The following is a 19,653-nucleotide window of genomic DNA, read 5'->3' on the forward strand; positions in this document are numbered from 1 at the left end:
GTGGGGTGGGGGGGGGGGCGGGGGGTCTCGGTGCACTGGGGGTAAATCTATGCCAGATTGTTTTTTAGCAGGGGAGAGGTTAGGAGCATGTAAGTCGTTCAGTAACATTTCCATCCTGCGTAGCTCTTCCTGGAAGTGATTACTCTCTGCGAATCCTCCGCGCAAATAGGACGCGAGATTTATCGTATACCGCGACCGCTGCTGGGGGGTCAGAGGCGACCAACGCTGTTAATGACACTTGGAGTACAGGGTGATGACACACTGATATTGGGGTACAGGGTGATGACACACTGATATTGGGGTACAGGGTGATGACAAGCTGATATTGGGGTACAGGGTGATGACAAGCTGATATTGGGGTACAGGGTGATGACAAGCTGATATTGGGGTACAGGGTGATGACACACTGATATTGGGGTACAGGGTGATGACACACTGATATTGGGGTACAGGATGATGACACGCTGATATTGGGTTACAGGGTGATGACACGCTGATATTGGGGTACAGGGTGATGACACACTGATATTAGGGTACAGGATGATGACACGCTGATATTGGGGTACAGGATGATGACACACTGATATTGGGGTACAGGATGATGACATGCTGATATTGGGTTACAGGATGATGACACACTGATATTGGGGTACAGGATGATGACATGCTGATATTGGGGTACAGGATGATGACACGCTGATATTGGGGTACAGGATGATGACACACTGATATTGGGGTACAGGGTGATGACACGCTGATATTGGGTACAGGGTGATGACACACTGATATTGGGGTACAGGGTGATGACACGCTGATATTGGCGTACAGGGTGATGACACGCTGATATTGGGGTACAGGATGATGACACGCTGATATTGGGGTACAGGATGATGACACGCTGATATTGGGGTACAGGGTGATGACACACTGATATTGGGATACAGGGTGATGACACGCTGATATTGGGGTACAGGATCATGACACGCTGATATTGGGGTACAGGATGATGACGCTGATATTGGGGTACAGGATGATGACGCTGATATTGGGGTACAGGATCATGACACGCTGATATTGGGGTACAGGATGATGACATGCTGATATTGGGGTACAGGATGATGACATGCTGATATTGGGGTACATGGTGATGACACGCTGATATTGGGGACAGGATCATGACACGCTGATATTGCGGTACAGGATGATGATGCTGATATTGGGTACAGGGTGATGACACGCTGATATTGGGTACAGGGTGATGACACACTGACACACTGATATTGGGATACAGGGTGATGAGACGCTGATATTGGGGTACAGGATGATGACGCTGATATTGGGGTACAGGATCATGACACGCTGATATTGGGGTACAGGATGATGACACGCTGATATTGCTGTAGTGAATGTATATCGGATCTGGTTATATACTGAGCTGTACATACAATCTGTTCCCCCAGGAGTTTTCGTCAGTTCCGTGAGGACAATGCTCAGTCCCTGTAATGTAATAAGAGGATGTTGTATTTATGATACACAGAGGACAGGACCTTATATATGTCCCTTTAAGTCCCATTCAAATATTTAACCCCTTGTGAGGCTTCTTTTCCTCGGCCTTTGATGTTGATTGTGATAATATATGGCGGTGTAGTTGTAGCCGCTGCCAGGCTTCCTCTGCCCTAAGTAGACTGCTCAAAAAAATAAAGGGAACACTTAAACAACACAATGTAACTCCAAGTCAATGACACTTCTGTGAAATCCCACTGTCCACTCAGGAAGAAAACGGATTGACAATCAATTTCACATGGAACAGACAACAGGTGGAAATTATAGGCAATTAGCAAGACCCCCCCCAATAAAGGAGTGGTTCTGAAGGTGGTGACCACAGACCTCTTCTCAGTTCCTATGCTTCCTGGCTGATGTTTTGGTCACTTTTGAATGCTGGCAGTGCTTTCACTCTAGTGGTAACATGAGACGGAGTCTACAACCCACACAAGTGGCTCAGGTAGTGCAGCTCATCCAGGATGACACATCAATGCGAGCTGTGGCAAGAAGGTTTTCTGTGTCTGTCAGCGTAGTGTCCAGAGCATGGAGGCGCTACCAGGAGACTGGCCAGTACATCAGGAGACGTGGAGGAGGCCGTAGGAGGGCAACAACCCAGCAGTAGGACTGCTTCCTCCACCTTTGTGAAAGGAAGAGCAGGAGGACTGCCAGAGTCCTGCAAAATGACCTCCAGCAGGACACAAATGTGCATGTGTCCACTCAAACAGACTCCATGAGGGTGGTATGAGGGCCCGACTTCCACAGGTAGGGGTTGTGCTTACAGCCCAACACCGAGCAGGACATTTGGCATTTGCCAGAGAACACCAAGATTGGCAAATTTGCCACTGGCACCCTGTGCTCCTCACAGATGAAAGCAGGTTCACACTGAGCACATGTAACAGACGTGGCAGAGTCTCGAGACGCCGTGGAGAACGATCTGCTGCCTGCAACATCCTCCAGCATGACCGGTTTGGCGGTGGGTCAGTAATGGTGTGGGGTGGCATTTCTTTTTGGGGGCCGCACAGCCCTCCATGTGCTTGCCAGAGGTAGCCTGACAGCCATTAGGTACCGAGATGAGACCCTTAGACCTCTTGTGAGACCATATGCTGGTGTCGTTGGCCCTGGGTTCCTCCTAATACAAGACAATGCTAGACCTCATGTGGCTGGAGTGTCAGCAGTTCCTACTAGAGGAAGGCATTGATGCTATGGACTGGCCCGCCCATTCCCCAGACCTGAATCCGATTGAGCACATCTGGGACATCATGTCTCATTCCATCCGCCACAGACTGTCCAGGAGTTGGCGGATACTTTAGTCCAGGTCTGGGAGGACATCCCTCAGGAGACCATCCTCCACCTCATCAGGATCATGCCCAGGCGTTGTAGGGAGGTCATACAGGCACGTGGAGGCCACACACACTACTGAGCCTCATTGTGACTTGTATTAAGGACATTACATAAAGTTGGATCAGCCTGTAGTGGGGTTTTTCACTGTGATTTTGAGTGTGACTCCATATCCAGACCTCCATGGGTTGATACATTTGATTTGCATTGATAATTTTTGTGTGATTTTGTTGTCAGCGCATTCAACTATGTAAAGAGGAAAGTATTTCATACGATTAGTTCATTCATTCAGATCTAGGATGTGTTATCTTAGTGTTCCCTTTATTTTTTTGAGCAGTGTACTAAACCCACATCTATCATCCTCGTATTTTCTACCCTGTAAAGCAGGAAGAAGGGGAAGGAGCATAAATCATGTTTTCAGCATTACTGGGATCATGGCCAAAAATATCAGAAAAAGGAAAAAAACACAGTTTATTTATTCCTTTATGTGTCTGAATTGTATTACAACTTCTGTTTGTTGTGTTTAGATAAGTAATTAATTATATCCTGTATTATACTCCAGAGCTGTACTCACTATTCTGCTGGTGAGATCACTGTGTACATACATTACATTACTTATCCTGTACTGATCCTGAGTTATATCCTGTATTATACTCCAGAGCTGCACTCACTATTCTGCTGGTGAGATCACTGTGTACATACATTACATTACTTATCCTGTACCGATCCATCAGATTAGTGAGTACAGCTCTGGAGTATAATACAGGATATAACTCGGGATCAGTACAGGATAAGTAATGTAATGTATGTACACAGTGACCTCACCAGCAGAATAGTAAGTACAGCTCTGGAGTATAATACAGGATATAGCTCAGGATCAGTACAGGATAAGTAATGTATGTACACAATGACCCCACCAGCAGAATAGTGAGTACAGCTCCGGAGTATAATACAGGATATAACTCAGGATCAGTACAGGATAAGTAATGTAATGTATGTACACAATGACCCCACCAGCAGAATAGTGAGTACAGCTCTGGAGTATAATACAGGATATAACTCAGGATCAGTACAGGATAAGTAATGTAATGTATGTACATAGTGACCTCACCAGCAGAATAGTGAGTACAGCTCTGGAGTATAATACAGGATATAACTCAGGGTCAGTACAGGATAAGTAATGTAATGTATGTACACAGTGACCTCACCAGCAGAATAGTGAGTACAGCTCTGGAGTATAATACAGGATATAACTCAGGATCAGTACAGGATAAGTAATGTAATGTACGTACACAGTGACCTCACCAGCAGAATAGTGAGTACAGCTCTGGAGTATAATACAGGATATAACTCAGGATCAGTACAGGATAAGTAATGTAATGTATGTACACAGTGACCTCACCAGCAGAATAGTGAGTACAGCTCTGGAGTATAATACAGGATATAACTCAGGATCAGTACAGGATAAGTAATGTATGTACACAGTGACCTCACCAGCAGAATAGTGAGTACAGCTCCGTAGTATGGTACAAAAACTAGATACATATTTGTTTATATTTACATAGTAAATCCTATTTATACAATGTGTATATAGTTATCATGTGGTATATTATGTACAGTGTATTTTAGTTGACCATTATTTATCGGTAGCTGCGGTGATATATTAGGATAAAATAAGGACCAGATGGGAATATACGGTTCTTCAGCCTTATAAATCATAGTAATATTTTCCATATTTTGGAGGCTCCTGTTTGCGCCCCTGGCACGTGAGAAGCTCCATGTTGATGTAGTTAGCATAATGATGCATATTGCGGCTTAATTTATGCGTGATTATGAGCCGTTTCCTTGGAGCGTTCATTCAGCGGGGAGGACGTGATCGGTAAGGTTTAGGATGAGGATGGATTGTCTCCTGCACTCCGGACGGTGCGTCTCATTGTCTTCACCGCGTGGGGTTGGGCCGATGGATCTGTGTGAGGAATCAGAAAAAACCTTCACCCCGTTGACCCACTTTTCTGGAGTGAATGGAATTTTGCAGGTTTGATTTCCTTATAGTGATATTTAACCTTCAGAGCTGCAGTCATAATGCAGCTTCCATCATGTTAGCGCTTAAAGGGGTTATCCACCATAAGCTGACTGTAGTACTTACCTGCCAGATAGTAATAGAGATACTTAGGAAGGATCCTTGCTTGTCTTGGAGCTAAATGGTGTTGGAAGTCTACCATAACGCTGTTTGTTTTTTTTTTTTTTTGTGAAATGGCTATTTCCTGTTGGAGTACTCTACTTCCAACTACAAGTCCCAGGATCCCTGGTTTGTAAGTGTGAGGTCACTTTTTTCCTTCCCGCACATCAGTCACCCCACCTATTGCAGCATAGCTAGGCTCCCTTGCATGCGTGCGGTGCAAGCTTGCTTGCAAGTTGTTATACTCTCGCTACCTACCTACTGGCTCTGTGTCTGACTAAAATTGAGGTCTCTGACTCTGTTCACTTAGCTGTAGTTCTGCTACAGCATTTGGGCCCAGAGAGGTTTGGTATTATTTATTCCTTTTCCCTGATGGGGCCAAAGAGGAACCTACCAACTGGTGGAATTTCAATGGAAACAACCACTGAGGGCATATACAACCTACTACGGGGCCTCTATACTGGGGACCTTACCTCCTGGGGGCCTATATACTGATGACACTACGTACTGGGGGCCTATATACTGATGACACTACCTACTGGGGCCTATATACTGATGACTCCACCTCCTGGGGGCCTATATACTGATGACACTACCTACTGGGGCCTATATACTGATGACACTACCTACTGGGGCCTATATACTGATGAAACCACCTCCTGGGGGCCTATATACTGATGACACTACGTACTGGGGGCCTATATACTGATGACACTACCTACTGGGGCCTATATACTGATGAAACCACCTACTGGGGCCTATATACTGATGACACTACGTACTGGGGGCCTATATACTGATGGCACTACGTACTGGGGCCTATAAACTGATGAAACCACCTACTGGGGGCCTATATACTGATGACACTACCTACTGGGGCCTATATACTGATGACACTACGTACTGGGGGCCTATATACTGATGGCACTACGTACTGGGGGCCTATATACTGATGGCACTACGTACTGGGGGCCTATATACTGATGACACTACCTACTGGGGCCTATATACTGATGAAACCACCTACTGGGGGCCTATATACTGATGACACTACGTACGGGGGCCTATATACTGATGACACTACCTACTGGGGCCTATATACTGATGAAACCACCTACTGGGGGCCTATATACTGATGACATCACCTACTGGGGACCTATATACTGGGGAACCTACCTATTGAGGCCCTATATACTGGGAAACCTAGTTTCTAGGGGATTCTACTAGCTTCTACTGGGGAATCTACTTATTAGGGGCCTATGGGGGAGATTTATCAAAACCTGTGCAAAGGGAAAGTTTCTGAGTTGCCCATAGCAACCAATCAGATGGCTTCTTTCATTTTTAACAAGGCCTATGCAAAATGAAAGAAGCAAATTGATTGGTTGCTATGGGCAACTGGGCAACTTTTCTTCTGGACAGGTTTTGATAAATCTCCCCCATATACTTGGGAACCTTCTTATTAGGGGCCGATATACTGGGGAACCTTCTTATGAGGGGACGATATACTGGGGAACCTTCTTATGAGGGGCCGATATACTGGGGAACCTTCTTATTAGGGGCCGATATACTGGGGAACCTTCTTATAAGGGGCCGATATACTGGGGAACCTTCTTATAAGGGGCCGATATACTGGGGAACCTTCTTATAAGGGGCCGATATACTGGGGAACCTTCTTATAAGGGGCCGATATCCTGTGGAACCTTCTTATAAGGGGCCGATATACTGGGGAACCTTCTTATAAGGGGCCGATATACTGGGGAACCTTCTTATAAGGGGCCGATATACTGGTGAACCTTCTTATAAGGGGCCGATATACTGGGGAACCTTTTTTAAGGGTCCGATATACTGGGGAACCTTCTTATAAGGGGCCGATATACTGGGGAACCTTCTTATAAGGGGCCGATATACTGGGGAACCTTTTTATAAGGGGACGATATACTGGGGAACCTTCTTATAAGGGGCCGATATACTGGGGAACCTTCTAATAAGGGGCCGATATACTGGGGAACCTTCTTATAAGGGGACGATATACTGGGGAACCTTTTTATAAGGGGACGATATACTGGGGAACCTTCTTATAAGGGGACGATATACTGGGGAACCTTCTTATAAGGGGCCGATATATTGGGGAACCTTCTTATAAGGGGCCGATATACAGGGGAACCTTCTTATAAGGGGACGATATACTGGGCAACCTTCTTATAAGGGGCCGATATACTGGGGAACCTTCTTATAAGGGGACGATATACTGGGGAACCTTCTTATAAGGGGACGATATACTGGGGAACCTTCTTATAAGGGGCCGATATACTGGGGAACCTTCTTATAAGGGGATGATATACTGGGGAACTTTCTTATAAGGGGACGATATACTGGGGAACCTTCTTATAAGGGGACGATATACTGGGGAACCTTCTTATAAGGGGACGATATACTGGGGAACCTTCTTATAAGGGGACGATATACCGGGGAACCTTCTTATAAGGGGACGATATACTGGGGAACCTTCTTATAAGGGGACGATATACTGGGGAACCTTCTTATAAGGGGACGATATACTGGGGAACTTTCTTATAAGGGGACGATATACTGGGGAACCTTCTTATAAGGGGACGATATACTGGGGAACCTTCTTATAAGGGGACGATATACTGGGGAACCTTCTTATAAGGGGACGATATACTGGGGAACCTTCTTATAAGGGGCCGATATACTGGGGAACCTTTTTATAAGGGGACGATATACTGGGTAACCTTCTTATAAGGGGACGATATACTGGGGAACCTTCTTATAAGGGGCCGATATACTGGGGAACCTTCTTATAAGGGGACGATATACTGGGGAACCTTCTTATAAGGAGCCGAAATACTGGGGAACCTTCTTATAAGGGGACGATATACTGGGGAACCTTCTTATAAGGGGACGATATACTGGGGAACCTTTTTATAAGGGGACGATATACTGGGGAACCTTCTTATAAGGGGACGATATACTGGGGAACCTTCTTATAAGGGGACGATATACTGGGGAACCTTCTTATAAGGGGCCGATATACTGGGGAACCTTTTTATAAGGGGACGATATACTGGGTAACCTTTTTATAAGGGGACGATATACTGGGGAACCTTTTTATAAGGGGACGATATACTGGGTAACCTTTTTATAAGGGGACGATATACTGGGGAACCTTTTTATAAGGGGACGATATACTGGGTAACCTTTTTATAAGGGGACGATATACTGGGTAACCTTTTTATAAGGGGACGATATACTGGGGAACCTTTTTATAAGGGGCCGATATACTGGGGAACCTTCTTATAAGGGGACGATATACTGGGGAACCTTTTTATAAGGGGACGATATACTGGGGAACCTACTTATTAGGGGCCGAAATACTGGGTAAAATACTGCTGGGAGTTGTAGTTTTGTAAATTATAAAGGGTTGTTTATCTAGGAACAATATTTTAAATATATCTATTTTTTGTTGTTGTGAAATGTGTGTGAGTCAGATTCCTCATCAGCTGTAAAGAATAGATGGAGCGTATATACACCCCAGGGGGATAGTGGAGTCTAAAGTGATATCTCAGGGGGAGCGTACATGGCCGCCTGGATGTGAGGAGGGATGGCAGGTTAGGGTGACTATACCGCCTGCTCAGCACATTACACCAGCGCATCTACTTACATACACTACATGTGCATGATACTGTGCTGCTGAGCTGTGTATCTAAGCCTATCATGTGTGATACTGTCTGATTAGTCAATGTATCTAAGTGCAATACTGTCTGCATAACCAGTATATCGAAGTCCATTCTGTGTTATGTATAAACTGTAGTACAGCAGTATCTAAGCCTGTTTAGTGTGATACTGCCTACTGAGCTGTGTATCTAAGCTTGTCTGCTCAGCTGCATATTTTCAATGTAATGATAATATTTGTATGTCAGACTATGATGTGTAATAATGTCTGCTGGGCTGGTGTATCTAATCCATCGTCAGTTATATTAACTGCTGGGCTGGTGTATCTAATCCATCGTCAGTTATATTAACTGCTGGTCTGGTGTATCTAATCCATCGTCAGTTACATTAACTGCTGGGCTGGCGTATCTAATCCATCGTCAGTTATATTACCTGCTTGGCTGGTGTATCTAATCCATCGTCAGTTATATTACCTGCTTGGCTGGTGTATCTAATCCATCGTCAGTTATATTAACTGCTGGGCTGGTGTATCTAAGTCCATCGTCAGTTATATAAACTTCTGGGCTGGTGTATCTAATCCATCGTCAGTTATATTAACTGCTGGTCTGGTGTATCTAAGTCCATTGTCAGTTATATTAACTGCTGGTCTGGTGTATCTAAGTCCATTGTCAGTTATATTAACAGCTGGGCTGGTATATCTAATCAATTGTCAGTTATATTAACTGCTGGGCTGGTGTATCTAATCCATCGTCAGTTATATTAACTGCTGGGCTGGTGTATCTAAGTCCATCGTCAGTTATATTAACTGCTGGGCTGGTGTATCTAAGTCCATTGTCAGTTATATTAACTGCTGGGCTGGTGTATCTAATCAATTGTCAGTTATATTAACTGCTGGGCTGGTGTATCTAATCCATCGTCAGTTATATTAACTGCTGGGCTGGTGTATCTAAGTCCATCATCAGTTATATTAACTGCTGGGCTGGTGTATCTAATCAATTGTCAGTTATATTAACTGCTGGGCTGGTGTATCTAATCCATCGTCAGTTATATTAACTGCTGGGCTGGTGTATCTAATCCATCGTCAGTTATATTAACTGCTGGGCTGGTGTATCTAATCCATCGTCAGTTATATTAACTGCTGGGCTGGTGTATCTAAGTCCATCATCAGTTGTATTAAATGCTGGGCTGGTGTATCTAAGCCTATCAAGTTTGCAATGTTTACACTGTTTGCTGAGCAGGTGTGTTTAATAATATCCTCTGTGATACTGTCTGCTAAATTGTGTATCTAAGCCTATCATGTTCTATCATGGACCAGTGTGATAATGACCATCATGTGTGATATTGTTACTGGGTCTGTGTATCTAAGCCTATCAGTGTATCTAGCTCAGCACAGCAGTGTATTTATACCCATCATGTGTGATACTGCCTGATGAACTACTGTATCTAAGCCAATATTGTGAGATATAGTCTACTGATCCAGTGTTTCTAAGCCTAAAATGTGTGATAAATTTCTGATGAACCACCGTACCTAAGCTTATCATGTAAGATACTGTCTGATGAACTGTGTATCTAAGCCTATCATGTTGTTATGATTCGGCTAGCTGGATGTGGATCCACTGTGTCAGCGAGGGATTGGCGTGGACCGTGTCGGTGGACCGGTTCTAGGGTTGCTACTGGTTTTCACCAGAGCCCGCCGCAGCAAGACCATCCCGCTTTGCGGCGGGCTCTGGTGAAAACCAGTAGCAACCCTAGAACCGGTCCACCGACACGGTCCACGCCAATCCCTCGCTGACACAGTGGATCCACATCCAGCTAGCCGAATCATAACAACATGATAGGCTTAGATACACAGTAGCAACCAGGTCGTATCCACCGGCAACGGCTCAACCTCGCTGACTGCTGAGAAGGCGTGGGACAGAAGGACTAGACAGAGGCAAGGTCAGACGTAGCAGAAGGTCGGGGCAGGCGGCAAGGTTCGTAGTCAATGAGGATAGCAGAAGATCTGGAACACAGGCTTTGGACAACACTAACGCTTTCTCTGGCACAAGGCAACAAGATCCGGAAAGGGGAAGTGAGGTTATATACACAGGGAGCAGGTGGAAGCTAATTAGACTGATTGGGCCAGGCACTCACTGGTGCACTGGCCCTTTAAATCTTAGAGAGCTGGCACGCGCGCGCCCGAACATGACAGCCGGGGACCGGGACGGGTAAGTGGCTTGGGATGCGATTCGCGAGCGGGCGCGTCCCGCTATACGAATCGCATCCCCATCGCGAATGTCAGTGCAGCGCTCCCGGTCAGCGGGTCTGACCGGGGCGCTGCAGAAAGGAGAACGCCGCGAGCGCTCCGGGGAGGAGCAGGGACCCGGAGCGCTCGGCGTAACAGTACCCCCTCCCCCCTTAGGTCTCCCCCTCTCTTTGTCTCCTTGTCCCTTTAACTGAGAAGAGAACATAGGGGGCGTCTCTTGAGTTTCCTTCCGGAACAAAAAACAGTCCTGGGTAGCTACATCAGCGGCCGGTAATCCGGAAGAAGTGGGAATGGGGAGGGGGGGCAGAGGGTGAAGCTTGTCACGGGGCAGAGTGTCACCAGGACGGGGGCTATGAGGAGGCATGGCACAGTCCAGATAGGCCTTGGGGAGACCAGGCACAGGAGGAGACACTGAGGCCCGACAGACGGGACTGGTAGCAGACGTGAGGCATTTCTTGCGGCAAGCAGGACCCCAATTCTTGATCTCCCCGGTGGTCCAGTCAAGGGTGGGAGAATGATGCTGGAGCCATGGCAGACCGAGGAGGACTTCAGAGGTGCAGTTGGGCTGGACCAAAAATTCAATTTTCTCGTGATGCAGTCCAATGCTCATAAGCAAGGGCTCTGTGCGGTAACGCACAGTGCAGTCCAACTTAAAACCGTTGACCGAAGAAATGAAGAGCGGCTTGACGAGACAGGTCACCGGGATGCAAAAGCTATTCACCAAAGAGGCCAGAATAAAATTTCCAGAAGAACCAGAGTCCAAGAAGGCCACGGCTGAGAAGGAGGAGTTGGCAGAAGGAGAAATCCGCACGGGCACAGTGAGACGTGGAGAAGCAGACTTCGTACCAAGAGACGCCACACCCACGTGAGCTGGGTGCGTTCGTGCGTTTCCCAGACGTGGAGGACGAATAGGGCAATCCACCAAGAAATGTTCGGTACTAGCGCAGTACAGACATAAATTTTTATCTCTGCGGCGAGTCCTCTCTTCATGTGTCAGACGAGACCGATCCACTTGCATAGCCTCCTCGGCGGGAGGCACAGGGGTAGATTGCAAAGGATACTGTGAGAGAGGTGCCCAGAGATCAAGGTCTTTTTCCTGGCGGAGCTCCTGATGTCTTTCAGAAAAACGCATGTCAAGGCGGGTGGCCAAATGGATAAGTTCTTGCAGGTTGGCAGGAATCTCTCGTGTGGCCAGCACATCCTTCATGTTACTGGATAGGCCTTTTTTAAAGGTCGTGCAGAGAGCCTCGTTATTCCAAGACAATTCGGAAGCGAGAGTACGAAATTGGATGGCGTACTCGCCTACTGAAGAATTACCCTGGACCAGGTTCAGCAGGGCAGTCTCGGCAGAAGAAGCTCGGGCTGGTTCCTCGAAGACACTACGGACTTCAGCGAAGAAGGACTTGACTGTGGCTGTTGCAGGATCATTGCGGTCCCAGAGCGGTGTGGCCCAAGACAAGGCCTTTCCAGACAGAAGACTCACTACGAACGCCACCTTAGACCGTTCTGTAGGAAATTGGTCCGACAAATCTCCATATGTAGGTAACATTGAGACAAGAAGCCACGGCAGAGTCTAGAGTCCCCATCAAATTTGTCCGGCAGGGACAAGCGGAGGCTAGGAGCGGCCACTCGCTGCGGAGGAGGTGCAGGAGCTGGCGGAGGAGATGGTTGCTGCTGTAGCAGTGGCAGAAGTTGCTGTAATGTGGCGGTCAACTGCGACAGCTGCTGTCCTTGTTGGGCAATTTGCTGCGATTGCTGGGCGACCACCGTGGATAGGTCAGCGAGACTTGGCAGCGGCACCTCAGCAGGATCCATGGCCGGATCTACTGTTATGATTCGGCAGGCTGGATGTGGATCCACTGTGTCAGAGAGGGATTGGCGTGGACCGTGTCGGTGGACCGGTTCTAGGGTTGCTACTGGTTTTCACCAGAGCCCGCCGCAAAGCGAGATGGTCTTGCTGTGGCGGTAGCAACCAGGTCGTATCCACCGGCAACGGCTCAACCTCGCTGACTGCTGAGAAGGCGTGGGACAGAAGGACTAGGCAGAGGCAAGGTCAGACGTAGCAGAAGGTCAGGGCAGGCGGCAAGGTTCGTAGTCAATGAGTATAGCAGAAGATCTGTGCGAATCGCATCCCCATTGCGAATGTCAGTGCAGCGCTCCCGGTCAGCGGGTCTGACCGGGGCGCTGCAGAAAGGAGAACGCCGCGTGCGCTCCGGATAGGAGCAGGGACACATGTGTTTTTCTTTCTGGTAATTCAGTGTATCTTTGCCCATCATGCGTTATACTGCCTGCTGAGCCAGTGTATCTAAGCCTATAGTGTGTTACTCTCTTATGAACCACTGTATCTAAGCCTATAATATAGAATATAGGCTGTTGAGCCAGTGTATTCAAGCCTATCGTGTGTTAAGTTTCTGATGAACCACTGTAGCTAAGCTTATCAGGTGAGATACAGTCTGCTGGGCTGGTGTATCTAAGCCTATCATGTAACATACTGTTTGCTAAATTGTGTATCCAAGCCTATCATGTGTCTTGCTTTTTGGTAAATCAGCGTATCTTTGCCCATCATGCATGATACTGCTTGCTGAGCCAGTGTATCTAAGCCTATCATGTGTCTTGCTTTTTGGTAAATCAGCGTATCTTTGCCCATCATGCATGATACTGCTTGCTGAGCCAGTGTATCTAAGCCTATCATGTGTGTTACTTTCTGATGAACCCCTGTATCTAAGCTTATAGTGTAAGGTATTGTGTGCTTAGCTGGTGTTTCTAAGCTTATCATGGGAGGTATTGTCTGTTGCTTTGCCGTATCTAATCCTGTCATGTGTGATACTGTCTGTTGGGCTGCGGTATCTAATCCTGTCATGTGTGATACTGTCTGTTGGGCTGCGGTATCTAATCCTGTCATGTGTGATACTGTCTGTTGAGGGCTGCGGTATCTAATCCTGTCATGTGTGACACTGTCTGTTGGGCTGCGGTATCTAATCCTGTCATGTGTGATACCTTCTGCTGAGCTGCGGTATCTAATCCTGTCATGTGTGATACCTTCTGCTGAGCTGCGGTATCCAATCCTGTCATGTGTGATACCTTCTGCTGAGCTGCGGTATCTAATCCTGTCATGTGTCATACCTTCTGCTGAGCTACGGTATCTAATCCTGTCATGTGTCATACCTTCTGCTGAGCTGCGGTATCCAATCCTGTCATGTGTGATACCTTCTGCTGAGCTGCGGTATCTAATCCTGTCATGTGTGATACCTTCTGCTGAGCTGCGGTATCTAATCCTGTCATGTGTCATACCTTCTGCTGAGCTACGGTATCTAATCCTGTCATGTGTCATACCTTCTGCTGAGCTGCGGTATCCAATCCTGTCATGTGTGATACCTTCTGCTGAGCTGCGGTATCTAATCCTGTCATGTGTGATACCTTCTGCTGAGCTGCGGTATCTAATCCTGTCATGTGTCATACCTTCTGCTGAGCTGCGGTATCCAATCCTGTCATGTGTGATACCTTCTGCTGAGCTGCGGTATCTAATCCTGTCATGTGTGATACCTTCTGCTGAGCTAGGATGGGGCCCATTTCAGTAAATGCTATGGAAGTGCCATTAGATCCAGTCCTCCTGGTGGTTCTATCACAGTCATCACAGACCTGCGGTTTTAGATGGCGTCGTCTATACAGTCCAATATGGCTGCCATATGGTGTCATGTGACTTTCCTCTAATCTGGTACATTTAGGTTGTGGTAAGTTTAGATTCCCGTAGAGCCGGGATGACCCTGAGCTGCGGATGTGTAGAGAAGTATAATGGAAGCGACATCCCATGGCGCTGTCACTATATCCTATAACCGGGGAGCGTTCACCTGAGGAGGCGAGAAAAGTCACCTTCATGGTAGATACCGCCTGAGGATAGTGCGCAATAGATACCAGGGTGACAGCCAGATATCGGGTTATACAGGTGATCCGAAAAGGATGGCGCAAAAGTAAAGGCCTGTAAATACAATAACATCAGCGGTAAATGGCTGGTGACAATGCAAAACTGGTCATCCCAGCACAGCCCATAGTAACCAATCCCAGTACAGCCCATAGCAACCAATCCCAGTACAGCCCATAGCAACCAATCCCAGCCCAGCCCATAACAACCAATCCCACCACAGCCCATAATAACCAATCCCAGCACAGCCATAGCAACCAATCCAGTACAGCCCATAACAACCAATCCCAGCCCAGCCCGTAACAACCGATCCCAGCACAGCCCATAACAACCAATCCCAGCACAGCCCATAGTAACCGATCCCAGCACAGCCCATAGCAACCAATCCCAGCACAGCCCATAGCAACCAATCCCAGCACAGCCCATAGCAACCAAGCCCAGCCCATAACAATCAACCCCACCACAGCCCTTAGGAACCGATCCCAGTACAGCCCATAACAACCAATCCCAGCACAGCCCATAGCAACCGATCCCAGCACAGCCCATAGCAACCGATCCAGCACAGCCCATGGCAACCAATCCCAGCACAGCCATAGCAACCAATCCCAACACAGCCCATAGCAACCAATCCCAGCATAGCCCATAGTAACCAATCGCAGCACAGCCCATAACAACCGATCCCAGTACAGCCCATAGCAACCGATCCCAGCACAGCCCATAGCAACTGATCCCAGTACAGCCCATAGCAACCAATCCCAGCACAGCCCATAGCAATCAATCCCAGCACAGCCATTAGCAACCAATCCCAGCACAGCCCATAGCAACCAATCCCAGCACAGCACATAGCAACCAATCCCAGCACAGCCCATAGTAACCAATCCCAGCACAGCCCATAGTAACCAATCCCAGCACAGTCCATAGCAACCAATCCAGCACAGCCTATAGCAACCGATCCCAGCACAGCCCATAGCAACCGATCCCAGCACAGCCCATAGCAACCAATCCCAGCACAGCCCATAGCAACCAATCCCCAGCACAGCCCATAGCAACCAATCCAGCACAGCCCATAGCAACCAATCCCAGCACAGCCCACAACAACCGATCCCAGCACAGCCATAGCGACCCGATCCAGCACAGCCCATAGCGACCGATCCCAGCACAGCCCATAGCGACCGATCCCAGCACAGCCCATAGCGACCGATCCCAGCACAGCCCATAGCGACCGATCCCAGCACAGCCCATCCCAGCACATCCCACCACAGCCCATAATAACCAATCCCAGCACAGCCCATAGCAACCAATCCCAGCACAGCCCATAGCAACCAATCCCAGCACAGCCCATAGCAACCAATCCAGCACAGCCCATAGCAACCAATCCAGCACAGCCCATAGTAACATTTGTGGTCCAAGGTTTGAAGGCTTCACTGAAATCTTTTATTGATAAAAAACATGCAACACAACTATACCGCGTTTCCATGCCGGCCCGTGCTCTTCATCAGGCATACATAAAAAAACAAAGGGCTTGGTTTTATATATATATATTACAAAAGTATTTGTCCCGGGTTAACTTCATCCAGAATCTTTGACAGAATATTTGACAGTCTATCGTCAGTCCCATTGATGCTGGAATAAAGGAATTTTCCTGTATATGTCACAATGAGGAACCTTGGTTAATGGGATTTTCAGGTCAGTCTTTATGCATAATGCGAGATTTTCCGGAATCGGTCTTAATTCTCTATACGCTCGATAGTAGATGAACTAAGCCAGTGGACTCCAAACTGCGGACCTCAAGCTGTTGCAAAACTACAACTCCCAGCATGCCCGGACAGCCGTTGGCTGTCCAGGCATGCTGGGAGTTGTAGTTTTTGCAACAGCTGGAGGTCCACAGTTTGAAGAACTAAAGTCATGTGTAGAACTAGCAAAAAACTTAAAAAGACCCCTCTCCCTCCACGCTCCCCTCGCCCCCTCCATTCATGTCCTTGTTCCCACCTTGCACAATCCGATCTCTTTACCGCCCCCCTCCTGAATTTACCTGACGTGCAGCCGTGCCCCCCATATCCCCCTCCCCCCAGAGCGTCATGCCCCATTATATCAGATGTATCGGCCTCTTTTGTCTCTCGCTCCCCTTCCCTCTCGCCCCAGCTTATCCTGTCTCTCCTATGTCTTCACCTTCCTGCATCTCCCCATTTTCTCACCCCGCCCACAGTCTCCATGGATACCGTACAGGAGGATGATACAGGCCTCCATGATGGGTTACCGTGGAGACAGGAGGAAGGATGCTCTAGGTGAATGAAAGACCCCAGTCCTGCTGCCAGACCCAAATGCAACAAAACCTCATCAATGTCCGACGTCTCATTGTCAATAACTACTGTCTATCTTATATCTATCTCATATCTATCTATCTCATATCTATCTATCTATCTCATTCTATCTAATACTCAAATCTCAATCTAATACTATCACTATCTAATCTATCTATCATCTATACTCATATCTAACATCTATCCCATATCTATCTATCTATCTCATATCTATCTATCCCTAACTACTCTACTCTATCTCTATCTATATCTATCTATCTCATATCTATCTCATATCTATCTATCTCATCAACTATCTCATATCTATCTATCTATCTATCTATCTCATATCTATCTATCTCATATCTATCATATCTATCTCTATCTCATACTATCTATCTATCTATCACATATCCTATCTAACACTCATAATCTATCTATCTATCTATCTATCTCATATCTATCTATCTAACTATCAATCTATCTATCTCATACTATCTCATATCTATCTATCTCATATCTATCTATCTCATATCTATCTATCTCCTATCTATCTATCTCCTATCTATCTATCTCTTATCTATCTCATATCTATCTATCTCATACTATCTATCTCATATCTATCTCATATCTATCTATCTCATATCTATCTCATATATATCTATCTATCTATCTATCTATCTATCTATCTATCTCATATCTATCATCTATCTCATATCTATCTCATATCTAATCTATCTCTATCTATCTATCTATCTATCCATAATCTATCTATCTCATATCTATCCTATCTCATATCTATCTATCTAATCTATCTATCTCCTATCTATCTATCTCATATCTATCTATCTAACTCAATCTATCTCATATCTAATCTCATATCTATCTATCTCATATCTATCTATCTCATATACTATCTATCTCATATCTATCTATCTCATATCTATCTATCTCATATCTATCTATCTCATATCTATCTATCTCATATCTATCTATCTCTCTGTCTCATATCTATCTATCTCATATCTATCTATCTCATATCTATCTATCTATCTATCTCATATCTATTATTTATGTATCTATCTCATATCTATCTATCTATCTATCTCATATCTATCTATCTCATATCTACCTATCTATCTATCTCATATCTATCTATCTATCTCATATCTATCTATCTCATATCTATCTATCTCATATCTATCTCATATCTATCTCATATCTATCTATCTATCTCATATCTATCTCATATCTATCTATCTCATATCTATCTATCTACCTATCTATCTCATATCTATCTCATATCTATCTCATATCTATCTATTTATCTATCTCATATCTATCTATTTCATATCTATCTCATATCTATCTATCTATCTATCTCATATCTATCTATCTATCTCATATCTATCTATCTCATATCTATCTATCTATCTCATATATATCTATCTCATATCTATATATCTCATATCTATCTCATATCTATCTATCTCATATCTATATGTCTCATATCTATCTATCTATCTCATATCTATCTATCTCATTTCTATCTATTTCATATCTATCTATCTATCTCATATCTATCTATCTATCTATCTATCTCATATCTATCTATCTATCTATCTCATATCTATCTATCTATCTATCTCATATCTATCTATGTCATATCTATCTATCTCATATCTATCTCATATCTATATATCTATCTATCTCATATCTATCTATCTCATATCTATCTATCTATCTATCTATCTCATATCTATCTATCTATCTCTCATATCTATCTATCTATCTATCTCATATCTATCTATCTCTCATATCTATCTATCTATCTATCTCATATCTATCCATCTCATATCTTTCTATCTCATATCTATCTATCTATCTATCTATCTATCTATCTCATATCTATCTATCTATCTATCTCATATCTATCTATCTATTGTTACGCCGAGCGCTCCGGGTCCCCGCTCCTCCCCGGAGCGCTCGCTTCTCTCTCGCTACCGCAGCGCTCCGGGCAGCTCCACTGACCCGGTGCGCTGCGATACCGTCTCCAGCCGGGATGCGATTCGCGATGCGGGTAGCGCCCGCTCGCGATGCGCATCCCGGCTCCCGTACCTGACTCGCTCTCCGTCTGTCCTGTCCCGGCGCGCGCGGCCCCGCTCCCTAGGGCGCGCGCGCGCCGGGTCTCTGCGATTTAAAGGGCCACTGCGCCGCTGATTGGCGCAGTGGTTCCAATTAGTGTGTTCACCTGTGCACTCCCTATTTATACCTCACTTCCCCTTCACTCCCTCGCCGGATCTTGTTGCCATTGTGCCAGTGAAAGCGTTTCCTTGTGTGTTCCTAGCCTGTGTTCCAGACCTCCTGCCGTTGCCCCCGACTACGATCCTTGCTGCCTGCCCCGACCTTCTGCTACGTCCGACCTTGCTTCTGTCTA

General features: G+C 46.0%; 1 protein-coding gene across 8 annotated transcripts in view; it reads left to right on the forward strand.

Moving 5' to 3' along the window:
• Window positions 1-19,653, forward strand: part of ARHGAP44 (Rho GTPase activating protein 44) — a 96,726-nt gene that overhangs the window by 7,226 nt on the left and 69,847 nt on the right. Inside the window, exon 1 of one of the 8 annotated variants that reach the window (XM_056550241.1) lies at window positions 4,556-4,915. The exons of the other annotated variants lie outside the window; for them this stretch is intronic. Coding sequence (XP_056406216.1) covers window positions 4,902-4,915 — 14 coding nt within the window. The 5' untranslated portion in view covers window positions 4,556-4,901. Of the gene's footprint in view, window positions 1-4,555; window positions 4,916-19,653 lie in introns of those variants that run through there. 8 annotated transcript variants of the gene reach the window in all.

The sequence above is a fragment of the Hyla sarda genome, chromosome 13, assembly GCF_029499605.1.
Source record: "Hyla sarda isolate aHylSar1 chromosome 13, aHylSar1.hap1, whole genome shotgun sequence".
Lineage (NCBI taxonomy): Eukaryota > Metazoa > Chordata > Amphibia > Anura > Hylidae > Hyla > Hyla sarda.